Genomic DNA, 12,613 nt, shown 5'->3' with positions numbered 1-12,613 from the left:
TCATTCTGTATTGGTGGAGAGAGATGCAATACGTGGCCAAAATGGATTCCCGAAGCACAGCTGCGGATTTTCTATGAAATGATACTTGAGAAGTGAAGCAACGGTACTCTTCAGGCTCCCGTCTTAGCCATTAGTAGCTGAGTAGCATTTTAGCTGACTGTATGAAGGAATATGTACAAATCATACAAACGATGTGTATGCAGTGGTTAGGCTTTGGGATTCTAACGGTTAACATTGATAACTGCAATAGATACCACTCTTGGAGGGCTGATTAAGAGGTGAAGATTCTGTGTGGTTATACAGCTGCCAGAGCCCCCGGCTTCCCTTATGACCGTCTTCGATGAAGTGTTGTATTGCCACTGACAAAATCTGCTGCGCAGTAACCGCCACTTAAATACAGAAATACTCCCGGTGGTGTTGAAGCCGGTACTACAGAATCAGTTCTTGGCGTCGTACTGATCCCGTCGGGGGTTCGGAGTGTCGCCTGCGCTGGCGCTGACCCCACGCAGACCTCCCCGTCCCCCACGCCGGCCGCCGGTCCCGCGCTCGGGGGAGGTTTGCAGCAACGTTCAGTTTGGTACCGGGGTGAACACAGAGGGCCTGTTGTCAGATGAGTGACACTAGAAAATTAAAATTATTATTCCTATTTTGAAATTAGAATTGTATCTCAAAACAGGTTGGGTTTTTTTTTTATTTATTTAATAGCTCATAACAGTCTAATGCCATTTTTGGCAGTGACCTATTCTGAAACTTCCCTTTATTTTACGACTGTACTTTTGATTTTATCTCTGTATGCATTTTTTCACATGTAATTCTGAGTTAGCTTTTATTATTTTTCTCCTCACCAAGAGTTGCTGGAATCTAAAAGGTATTTAAGACAACTTAATCAAATAGCTAAAAAGGCTTTCTCTTCAAAGTAACCCATTATTCGTTTTCCAGTCATATAGGAAATAGTCAAAAAGTGAATTCTTGATGCACTCGATGAGAACAATAGATTTGTGTTCAGCCTTTCCTTCTCTAAATTAGAAATCACAGTATAGACAATGGAATTTCTAAATCATATATTATACCTTATTCTCTGGTGGGAATAAAATGTTCATGTTTGCCTCCTTTTCTCTGTTTAACTTTGACTGCTGTGAACACTAGGAAGAATAACCCTGCAGCTTTTCTTTCTTTTTTTTCTTTTTTTTTTAATCTATTCATTTTATACTTTTCAGACAGATTTTTCCCCGGGGTGAAACAAAGGTTAACTGAAATTTCCTCTGTTGTGTACCTGAACGAATCAGCAGTTTGAGAAGGAAATCCCATTGATGGGCAAAGAGAGTGACAGGCTCTATTTAAAGAATTCCCCCGACTGTGTGGTAGACCAACCATGCCATGAATTTAACTGTTCCTGTGGTCCCCATACTTGTACCCACCAAAAAGAGAGAAAAACCTACTTTGTTCTGCAAATGTTGCGCTAAGCTTTGAAAATCATGAGCCACTGAGTTTTGTGAATTAACATTACTAGCAGTGGTCAAGACTAAAGGAAGCAGTGTTTATAGCAGGACACAGAAAACAGACAGAAAATTATGCGTACTTACATAATGGAAAAGGCACATTATGTATTTGTGTTTTAACATGTGTCTGTGCATTTTAGCAATCCGGTAGTATACATATTCCTCAAGAATATGATCTACGGAACTGTATTTTCTTTTCCTTTTCTCACTGCACATTCTTATGCCCACATCTTACCCGTGCATCGCTGTAAGGATATATGGGGTTGAGCTAGGTGCAAAAGGGCAGACGCTTGGGAGAAGGTGCAGGATTTATTGCTGGGGAAGTTGTCTGACACTTCGGCTACGCCGAAGGGAGACGCACGGCTGAAATGCAATGCTGGGAGCCTGGCGTTCGATGAAGACACGCGGGATGTGCTAACACCTGGGTGATCTTTGTGTCTGCTTTAAACATCGACAGGGCGCACCTCTGCTGGGTTAAGCACTCTGAATTCACGTGCATTAAACTTCGTGACCTTCTCGGGAGCTGCGGCCCCGGCCCTGCGCGGGCCCCGCCGCGCGCTGCCTGGGGATCGTAAGGGCCACGCGGAACCCCCCAGCCGCCAGACTTCCCTTCTCTGCCAGTGGCAGTTAGGTCCTCTCCCATGGGTAACGGCTGCTCAAGTTTGCTTAAAGTTACTTTAATAGGTTTGGGGCTTTTTTTTTTTTTTTTTCCACTTATGCAGGACTTTTTCAGAGGTGTGGGCTTTTCCTGTTTAAACTCTGATACGCTTTTGGCCAGTGCCTGCCTTTGCTTCAGTCAACCTCTTACATTTCAATTCATTTCGGAATGGGTTGAGTTTTGCTGTTTGTTCACTGTTGTTTTTCTGATTTTGTGGTGCTTTTCAAAAACATCATGCTGGATCAGATAAAGGTTGCTAAAAATAAAGTATTGTGGGCATTTTCTCACCGGCGAAAGATGTGCATGTTACTGTGCACATATATATATATATTAGATATCCAGGGGGGAGGCAGGAGAGTCTTTCCTTGCCATGAGAAAATTTCTCAAATTGAACTTCTGTCAATGATTACATCGACTGATTTCTCTGTGGGAGTTTATGGATCTCCTTTAAAGTTGCGTTAAAGAGATATTGACGTGTAATCCATCATAACAGCAGGTGTCCTGCTTTTAAGTAAATCACCTTTTCCTCATCAAAGCGAAGCTGAGGAATCCCTAGAAGTGCCTACAGAAAACACCGCACTCGGTTCCATCCCTTCGGCCCGGGAGTTACTTCGAGTCGCTGTGTGATGCAGGGAGGGCTTCATCCGCCGCGGCTGCTGGGCACCTCCCAGCCCCGCTGCCCCGCGGGGAGTTCGGGATGGGGCTGGAGCTGGGAGGAACCAGAAATCGGCGGCGCGGTCCGTGTCTGGCCCCTCGGGGCAGCGCTCGGGGGCCCGCTGGCTGCACCAGGAGCCGTGGGGAGCTGCGGTTCCCTCCCTGCCTCCCCCCAAAACGACGACGTTTTGGAGCCCCGCGGACCCGAGCGATGCCCCGAGGGACGCAGCGTGGGCAGCATGAGGAGCACGAGCTCCCTGCCCAGCTCACAGCCTGTGGTGGCTGTAGACCAGACGTCGTTTACTTCAAAAACTTCTGGTGGCACATGCACGTGTGTGTGTGTGTGTGTGTACACACACGCACATACGTACATGGGTCCTTGGAATCCATCTTCCTAGAAGAGAAGGGTGTACGGTGCACCCTAGGGCATAGAAACCCGCACCCCTCGGCTTTGCAAAATCAGATGCAGGGAGGCAATCTCGATTTCTGGTTTGGGGCACTGCCTGGTCGTCTCCACTTCGTAGCTCCATTCCTTGTGGTTTCGGAAGAAGGGCTACTTGAGCACAAAAAATGTGAAACTCATTATAGCAAATCATATTACGACAATATTTGAATCACTTTGGTTCAGGCATAAACAGGAATTTTCACATATATGTAAAATGTCACAATGTGAAATTCTTACAGATGTAGATAATTTTTAGAGGTTTAAGGCTTATCATTTTAAAACGCTATTCATTACTCCGGTAGCAGCAGAAGCTGTGTCCTGACATGCTAAATATTGTTCAGAGATATGTCTGAAACAGTCCCTGCCACAGAGGTCTTACAGTAGAATGTAATTAGGGTTCTCTATTCTGTAATGTGCTATATTAATTAGCAGTCAAAATCCAATTTTTAAAGCCCAGCTTCGAAACATATTTGCCCTTCAGGCCACATATCATACTGTCACAGCTTGGAGCAGACTGTTTCACTGAACTGATCATAAAATAAACTAAATAACATGCATGTCTGCATGTATTTTTTGATTAGAAGGAAGTGGGGGGGACACCACTTGCCTTCCCCTTTTAGAAAATGTAGTGGTTTATTTTCAAAGTTGAACGTGCATGCTCCACAGTTTCCCTGTGTTGCTAAATGCAGTAATGAAATAAACCGCTGCAGGGCAGGCTGAACTTGCAGGGAGAACAGGGACGTGTTTTCTCCCAGCTCCGATGACCAAAACAAAAGTGTGACTTTTGGTGGGGTCAAAATCTGTGCCCAACTGTGCCTTGCCTTGCTGGGGTAGCCTTGCTCGGCCGCTGGGATCACCGGTGGTACGGCAGATAAGGAAACCTTCTGAGCAGTTTATTGTTTATTCTAAGTCAGTTTTTTGTTCTGTGGAAACGGATTGTTCCTCCGGGCAATTTTAGGTTTTGACTGCTGGTCCTCGTTCTCCCTCCTCCCCTCCTCTCCCTTTCTGGAATGAAAGAGGGAAGGCTTGAATGCACATTGAACAGTGGTCCTAAATCTGGCTTCACCATGAGCGCTGCTCAGAAATTTACATTTTCATGCTGGAGGAGGGATACGTGTGAATCTCAATGATCTTTCAAAATTTTTCTTTAAATAAAGGCAAAGCTGTTGCTTACCATTCATCCTGTTGTCTAGGGGCACAGGACAGCCAAAGTGTAATGTTTTATAAAGAAAGAACCTTGCACAGAGCTTGCATTTTCATCAGAATATTTTCTATACTTTTCTATACTCATCTATAGATTTTGCATCCTCTTCTTTCTCTTCTTTTCTGTTCTGCAATTTGACAAAACCATTTTTTCAGGGTATGAATACAAGAAGTTTGTATGACAGTCAGTTGTATTTTTTTCAGCTGAATTATAGAAATTAATATAATCCTAAAAAGGAGGTTGCTTGTAACAAATGAAGATGAGAACAAAAGCACAAATTTGTTGAAGGTGTTCTGAGAGGATTTTATGAATACACCGTGAAAACTCACAGGACCCTTTAAGTAATCCAAGTTTTGTGTGCGTGCAACTTCCTCACACAGAAAAGAGGAAAGTCTCGGCAGAGATTATCTGCGTAGTCTTTAAACTGCTGCTTTCTTCAGCGCAAAAATAAAGCACTCGGGGCCCCGTTCCTTGGGGCAGGACCCACCCTCCGTGCGCGGGTCAGGCTGGAAGAAAGGGTGAAGTGCTTTAACGCTGCGCTGGTTTGGCCTTGGGGAACGTCAGGTGGTGGGTGTCCTCGTACCAGCCTTTTGCCGGGCACGGTCGGGCGTCAGCCGCCGTGTTTCACGTCCGTGCTCGGACCACAACCGCCCTCTCGGTCCGGGGCGGGTCCCGAGGCCGCAGGCTGGGGGGGATGCGGGTGGGAGAGCATCGCTGGGGGCGCCGGCTGCGGGGCGAGCTGCTCCCGGACCCGGACCCGGACCCGGACCCGGACCCGGACCCGCCGCCCGCGCGGCTCCGCGGGGATCGGGAGCGGGAGGGAGGGCGATGGGGGGCGCGGCGGGGGGGCCGGGGGGCAGCTCCGGGACCCGCAGCCGCCCCGAGACCGGCAGCGCCCGTCGGACGAGTCAGTTCATGCAGAAAAGCGAACTGGGTTCGGGGGGCGGCGGGGAGGCGATTGTCACCTTGCGCAGGGTTCCGCGATTTATTTCGTGGTTTAGTGCCAGGCAAAGTGCTGTGGTCAACGGGAAAAATCAATGCAGGTTTCTCGGTGTGTCTCTAAAGCAAGATTTCAGGCTGGTCGCAGAAGCATAACTCTTACCGCATTTTTCAGCCTGAAGAATTTATTGTGAGTAGGAAAAAAAGCCTTTTGCGATCCGTTGTGAATTAGACTTGACTTTTAGGTCGCCACCGAATTCAGTGAAGAGACATTTTGTTGTAATACTTCACTCACCATTAAAGCTCTCACACTTATTCTCTGATTTGAGCAGTTTTACTTTCTAGCACTAGGAATATTTAAATCACTTTATCATGGTTTTCCCCTGCGAAGCTGCGGGGATTTTGACAGGGAAGAAGAGAAACTTGGTTGGTTTGTCCTCAGGAAGGTACGTGCCTAACGATTAACAGGAGTCAATTCGCTGGTAGTTTTGGTCTGTAACCTGCCAGCCGTTCTGCATGCGCGTTCCTGCGAAACACAGCGCTCACGGTCCTGACGGCCAGGGCAGAGCTTTGAATTACGAGTTACCTCTTTCTTTACGAATGAATTTCCCTCAGCAGGCTTCCAGGTGATAAGTAATGCGCTCAAATACGTCGGCGCGCCTCTTTGCTTTTAGCGACCAGGCACCAAAAGGCCTAATTTTCCCGTGGGTGTGCCCACGGCCGGGTGCTGTCCCCTCCGCCCCCTCGGCTGGCACCCGGGGCCGGGGCCGTGCCCGTGGTACCCGCTCGCCTTGGCGTGGTGGCTTCAGCCCGGGGCGAGGCTGGACGCCGGGCTGCAGCCCTTGCTGTGGCAGCTGCAGCGCGCGCCGTGACCACGCTGCCTTGCAGTCAGGCCAGCTAGTGACTTACCGGCGTCTCTGGGATGGTTGGTGGCATTGTTGGCATCGGTGAGTGCTGAAAATAAGAATATTTCAGGGTGCCGTTCAGGCTAGGGCAGGTAGCGCTAGCCCCGACTTTTGGATGAAGAGCAGCAGCGAGTAGGTGTTATGCTCTGAAGCACCCGTAGTATGTTTGAGTGTATCCACCTCCTGCATTACACACTTCAGATGAAATGACTGACTTTTTCAGTAGATGAAGGGGTTAGTTTTAATTACTAGTCATCCGCCTTTTATTGGAAATGATGAGGGCAGTCAAAACCAGCGGCATAAATTTTGACTGTTTTTTTTACTGTTTGTAAATCTTGATGTTGTTGTGATTTGTGTTAATAGCGCATGTAGATGTTTCAGGCTTGGGTTGTGGGAACAGGATGGGACAATTTGCATTAAAAAGTCTGCAAACACACGGGATTAATTTGGGCCCAAGTTGTAGTGGTAGCTGTAAAAGCATAGGTGAGGTGAACACCGCTGTTGATGTGAGTCCTCCCTTAATGATGAAAAAGATGCTGTGGTGGTACAGCTGCCTTTGCGCAGTGAGAGAAGTAAACAGTGTTGACATGCAGAATTTTTAAACAGCTGTAACTGCATCCCTATTCTTTTAGCTTATTGCCTTTTATTTCCTTTTTATTTTTTTTTTCTTTTTACTTCTGCCAGCCCAAAGGCTGTGTGTGAGAAGGTTATGGTGTGACAGTTGATAATTTAGTGTGTCGTCCTGATTTATTGCACATTACCAAACCCTGTTTTGAAATAGAGTTACTTAGCTTACAGTCTTAGTTGCTGTGGTTATGCATAAAGTCATTTTGGCATGCAGCAGTCAGACAGCAGCACTGAAGGCAGAGATCTCGCAAATTTGCAAGGAGGAAAAGTATATTTTATGCTGTGTGTTAACTTCTTGTTCCATGTGCTCCCGCTCTGGCCACCCTGGACTTGGGCTGGGCATCCCCGTGAGTGCGGGCAGAGGTAATTCAGACGGCTGGAATCAGAACCTTTGGAGTCTCTGCCTCTGAAGAAATTAAATCATTGCCTGAATTTGTACCCTGGGTGGCAGGACAAGGGGGCGGTGCCAAATAAAGTCCATCCAATAGGTGGACACGTTCCGATTTTAAGGTGAATCAGATTTGGCGCCAAGTGGGTTGACAGCTCTCCTTTGCTGAAGACAGAGTTAGTTTCTCCACTTTGGTGCATTCAGAGTCTATTACCAGCTTCAATAAGTGCAGTAATCATGATGTTGAATATATTATAGAAAAATAGTCATATAAATTAAATATAATTGGTTTTGTTTCTGTTTTTCAGGCGAAGTTGGTGTGGACTGGTCCATCTGTACTAAAGACTTAGAGGTAACGCAGACAGCCGAATTGTGCCATCGTTCTTTATTTTTCTGTTTACTGACAAGCAGAGCAAGATAAAAGATGAATGGGGTTGAAAAATCCACCTGCAGTTTTTGGGTGGAATCCTCAGCAGTGCCCCCCCGAAGGCAGCCGGAGCCCAGGCTCTCGGGGGGAGGAGGGGGCTCAGCTGTGGGGGGGGGCAGAGCGGGAAGGGGACGCCGGCCTGCCCGAGGAGGAGGTGGGCTCCTTCCTCCCCGGTCCCTTCGGCGACTCGTAAGGGTTCTGCGGCAGCCCCCTCCCCTCCCCTCCCGTCCCCACGAGGTGGGCTGCAGCCCGGCCTGCCCGGGCGAGGTGCCGCGCGATCCGGGAGCTTCAGCCGCGCGGTCCGACCCCTTCGACTTCCCTCGCCGAGGTTCAGCGAAGCTTACGTCATCAGCTGACGCTAATAAATTTTTTCCCTTAACAGAAATGGTATTTTTGTACCTCTCGCATTCACTTGTCCAAAATTTTACTTCGGTTTTTAAAAATGGTGATGTTTACTAGGGAATAAAGGTTGAAAATGGGATTTTCAGTTATGTCTCCCTACACGGAAAGTATGTGTGAGGTCACTGGGAGAGAGAGAGAGTTCTTTCCAGCTTCTCTTTTTTTTCTTCTTTTTCTTTTTTAAATCTTTCTTTACAATTGCAAATTGCAGATTTGGTCTAGACTTGTGTAGCATTGTACTTTGCCCAAGAAGTTTCCCTTAGTGTGTGCAAGGGAAAGTGTAACACGCATTTGCAATTAATGTTAATTGTATTTGTATTCTGGGAAAAAATCCAGTTTGTCATGAAATAATAACGCAGTGAGTAAAAGTGTCTTGACTAATCAAGGGAGAGCAAAACTTAGTAACTGCAATTTTAAGCAGCAAAAAAAGAATGTCCCCAAGCGGAAGTTTGAACAAGACAATACGTTTCTTCTAGACAATGCAGGTTTCTCTACAACAGAATTACCCAGTTCAAAGCTGAATGTGTAAATTGTACGTGTAAAAAGTTAGATTTCTAACTGAACTACCTTTACAAATTTCCAGTTCCAACGAACGCTAAACCACCAAACCTCAGATGATTTCTCTCACCTTGTCTCACCAGGCACAGATCTCCAACTATGCAAGCGTGAGGCATACCAGTATGCGGTACTACACAGCTGACAAGAACGTTACCTGCAGAAACTGCAGCAGACGAGGTCATTTGTCCAAGAACTGTCCCACTCCAAAGGTAGATGCAACACTTAAATTACTTGTAGATGCAGTCGGCTTGTTTAATACTCTTTTGCGCTTGCCGTTAGGAGCATTGCCTCAGTGGTTTATTATTTCATTACAAGGTTGCTCCGAGTTGAAGGATAGCTTGCACAGCATCAGTACACAGTTACAGTATAAAGTTAGCTGTCTCTTTGGTGGCAATTATTGTTTTTACGAAAGAAAAAAGCCTGTAAGTATAAACTGAGCAGAAAGAGAGTCAAGTATCACGTAGAAACATTTTTTTTTTGTTTTGTTTTCATATCACGAGTTTCAAGATGCAAAATATTTTTCAAATGTATTTTCAACAAGGAGAACCTACGGGACCCAAAAATCACTCTTAGTAAGTGAATGAAAGTAAATATCTAATAATGAACCATGATACGAACGATGTTCAGAATTGTATACGAGATGAAATTGGAAACAACTTTAAGCAGCTCAGATAGATGGCAAGTATTCAGAAAGTTTGTCCAGGGGTTAGAGGTTTGAAAATCAGTCGCTGTGCTGTGAAGAAGCGGGGGCAGTTGCCTGAGGGTCTGGATTTACCAGTCCCCACGACAGTCCCCGAGGCTGTTACCCACGCTGAGACTCTGGGTGCCTACCTCCCACCCAGCTGAAACGTCAGCCCCCAGCGCGGAGAGACACTCGTTCACGGGGGAGAAACTTGCTTTAAAGGGATACAGGCCTGGCCTCGGAATTTTATGACTGTTGCTCCGTGTGCTGACCCGTGCGAGTCCCGAGGCAGGGAGGCACGGGGCCGTGGAGGGCTGACCCGGCCGCCAGCAAAGCCCCCGCCAGCCGCTGGCTTACGCGCCCCTTCCCGGGGAAGGGGAGAAAGCAAGAAAAAACTCACAGGTCGAGAAAAAGGCAGTGTGGTAAGTGAGGAAAAGAACCTCAGTGTTGCAGAAGTGACCGCTCATCAGAGCGGAGCAGTGCCCCCCCGGTGCCTGAGCGCGGGCGCTGGAGATCGCCCCTGGGGCGCGGGGCCGGGCGCGGCGCTGAGCCCCCCGGGACACCCAGGGGCCCGCGGGCAGGGGTCTGCGGACCGACCCTGTTCACAAGCCGGTCGGGGACGTGGTGGTGCAAACGGTGTCTCATGTCCCTGCGGCACAGCCCTGGTTTGCAGCTTTTGAGAACTTTAATTAAGAAATAAGTGTTCATACAGAGCGCCCAGCGCTTCTGCTCTGGGTGAAACATACTTTCCAGTTTGGTGATTTCGCTGTGTTCACGGAGCAAATCACATGGGCGCTGGGCAGTTAGCAAGTGCTTCTGATGCAAGGTCCAAATCAAGAAAGTACAGGGAGTCTACAGAGTTACAACTTCAAGTTTTACTCCCTTCATGGTTTTCCTTCACTTCAGTTCCTTGATGAAACAACTCTGCAGCTCCTAGTAAACAGTACACATTTATTTGGGGTGGTTTCTTCTTCATTTCCTCTTTCGATTTTTTTTTTTTTTTTTTTTTCCTTAATCTTTTCAAACATTCTCACTGAACGTAATTCTTTTTTTTTGTTTCTCCATAGAAAGTTCCTCCTTGTTGCCTGTGTGCAGAAAGAGGTCATCTACAAAACAGTTGCCCGGCACGTTTTTGTTTGAACTGCTGTTTGCCTGGCCACTATTTCAGGGAATGTCTTGAGAGAGCCTATTGGAATAAACAGTGCAATCGCTGTGGTATGAAGGGGCATTACGCTGATGTGAGTATAGTCCCTGGCAAAGAGCTCGGTCATTGTCGGTTTTGTATCTCTCGAAGTTGATTTTAAAACAACCACACTCTTTTCATATTTTCTTTAATTTTGTATAGTACATATTTGTGTAAGCACATGAAAATATTGTTGCTAGTCATTACCTGACAGTATCACAGCTTTCGTGAAACATGGTTCAAAGAAAAGAAGCCGGAGAGTTGTAAACACTCAGTCTTTAGTTTTGTTCAGTTTAGTTAGGGTGCAGAACAGTGTCCTCACTCCCGTTGAATGGGTGGTGTAGGGAGTGTGAAATTAAGAGACGTGATATGCTGCAAGCACGCCAGCAAGATGTAAAGAATAACTGTGATTGTCCAAGAGTTCCAGATCTGTGGATTTTTAATTATGATCACGTATTCCTCAAGGAAAATATTATTAGAAGTTTAAACTAATGTCTAAATTGGCTTGGGAGGCATTTATAACCATGCTGTATTCTACATTGCAAACAGAACTTACAAACAAAATGGAAATGGTACACTTTATTTCTTATGCAAGTGTAGGTGAATAAAAACTTTATCTGACGTTAGCTTAGAAGGCAGCAGGTCTACAACCATATTCATGTGCTTTAGCTTCGTTTCTGCCTGCTTTTCAGTAAATTCCTTTACTGTTTTTGAACGTGCAAGAAAAAAGATAATGATGAAATTAATTGCCTCTCTACTTCTGTATCCCTGTGGACAGGCCCATCCCATATATAGTGTAGGAGAATCTGTAAAGTCGTGGAACAGTTGCAAAATTGTGTGCTCTACCGCTAAGAGAAAAACGTGGATAGAAATACTTAATGCCTGGACCCCACCGATGTTCTGTCTTCATCCCGTGAGGGCCACACTAGTGTTTTCTGTCCTCACTGCTGTCGTTCCAGACCCAGCTTCTTCCACCGAGCCCAGCTCATGCAGCCTGGCTGGACGCCCTGGCCCTGCTGCCGGTCGCTGTAATCCCTCCTTCGTGTTACGTTACGCTGCCTCTGAGCTCCGGAGGGAAGGAGGTGCTTAGTGCGGGTCGCAGTGCCCGTACGGCCCCTCACAAAGCAGCGTCTGGGCGGTGGGAGCAGGCTTGCGCCCGCGTGCCTGGCACGAGCGGTTCGGGCGGGCGCAGGCTGGCAGCAGCCGTCCCTCTCGCCGAGCGACCGGAGCTCGGTGCATCCCCGCCCGGCGCCCGGCTGCGCGCTTCGGGCTGAGCAGCCCGACCAGGGAGGGGGCGACGTTTGCCTCGCGGGGAGACGGGGGCCCGTGCAGCACACGCAGTCTGCTGTTAGGTTTTAATGAGCAGTCAGAGTTGTCTTGGATAGTGGATGAGTAACCTCGGCACAAAACCGGGTACGGAGGTATCGAAGACGTCCAAGTACTGTATGGATACTGACGTACGCTAACGAGCCTCCAGATGCATTTTGTGCACTGACCACTGGGTGTGAGGCAAGGCCAGAGGGCTTCACCCGGCTGAGGCTTTTGCTCGAAACTCTTATCATTTAAACAACATCATGATGGAAACACACTCTTCAGTGCATGATATCCGTTCTGAAAAATATTTCTTCGGTCCTTCTGAATGCATTTTAAGACAAGTAGAAACTGTTTTGCTCTTGACAGTCTGCCCAAAGCTGTTATGACAGCTCGTGAAAGTTAGTAGATGTAAGAAAGACGGAGAGAGGCTTTGTACCAGGGCAGGTAGTGACAGAACAAGGGGCAACAGTTTTAAGCTGAGAGAGGGCAGATTTCGGTGAGATCTGAGGCAGAAATTATTCCCTGTGTGCGGGGGGTGAGGCGCTGGCCCAGGGTGCCCAGAGCAGCTGTGGGTGCCCCCTCCCTGGAAGGGTTCAAGGCCAGGTTGGACGGGGCTGGGAGCCCCCTGGGCTGGGGGAAGGGGGCCCTGCCCGGGGCAGGGGGGGGCACTGGGGGGGCTTTGAGGGCCCTCCAACCCCAAACCAGTCTGTGGTTTTATGATACCACACGGT

The 12,613-nt window shown here is 47.6% G+C and overlaps 1 protein-coding gene across 3 annotated transcripts in view; it reads left to right on the top strand.

The window, feature by feature from the left end:
• The window catches only part of ZCCHC7 (zinc finger CCHC-type containing 7), a 122,115-nt gene that overhangs the window by 73,015 nt on the left and 36,487 nt on the right, over positions 1 to 12,613 (top strand). For all 3 annotated transcript variants that reach the window (XM_042787778.1, XM_042787780.1, XM_042787779.1), the window contains 3 exons: positions 7,628 to 7,671; positions 8,787 to 8,912; positions 10,453 to 10,623. In XM_042787778.1, coding sequence (XP_042643712.1) covers positions 7,628 to 7,671; positions 8,787 to 8,912; positions 10,453 to 10,623 — 341 coding nt within the window. The remainder of the gene's footprint in view (positions 1 to 7,627; positions 7,672 to 8,786; positions 8,913 to 10,452; positions 10,624 to 12,613) is intronic.

The sequence above is a fragment of the Tyto alba genome, unplaced genomic scaffold (genome assembly GCF_018691265.1).
Source record: "Tyto alba isolate M040663 unplaced genomic scaffold, T.alba_DEE_v4.0 Super-Scaffold_13, whole genome shotgun sequence".
In the NCBI taxonomy this organism is placed as follows: Eukaryota; Metazoa; Chordata; class Aves; order Strigiformes; family Tytonidae; genus Tyto; species Tyto alba.
This window is presented reverse-complemented; position numbering and strand designations above follow the sequence as displayed.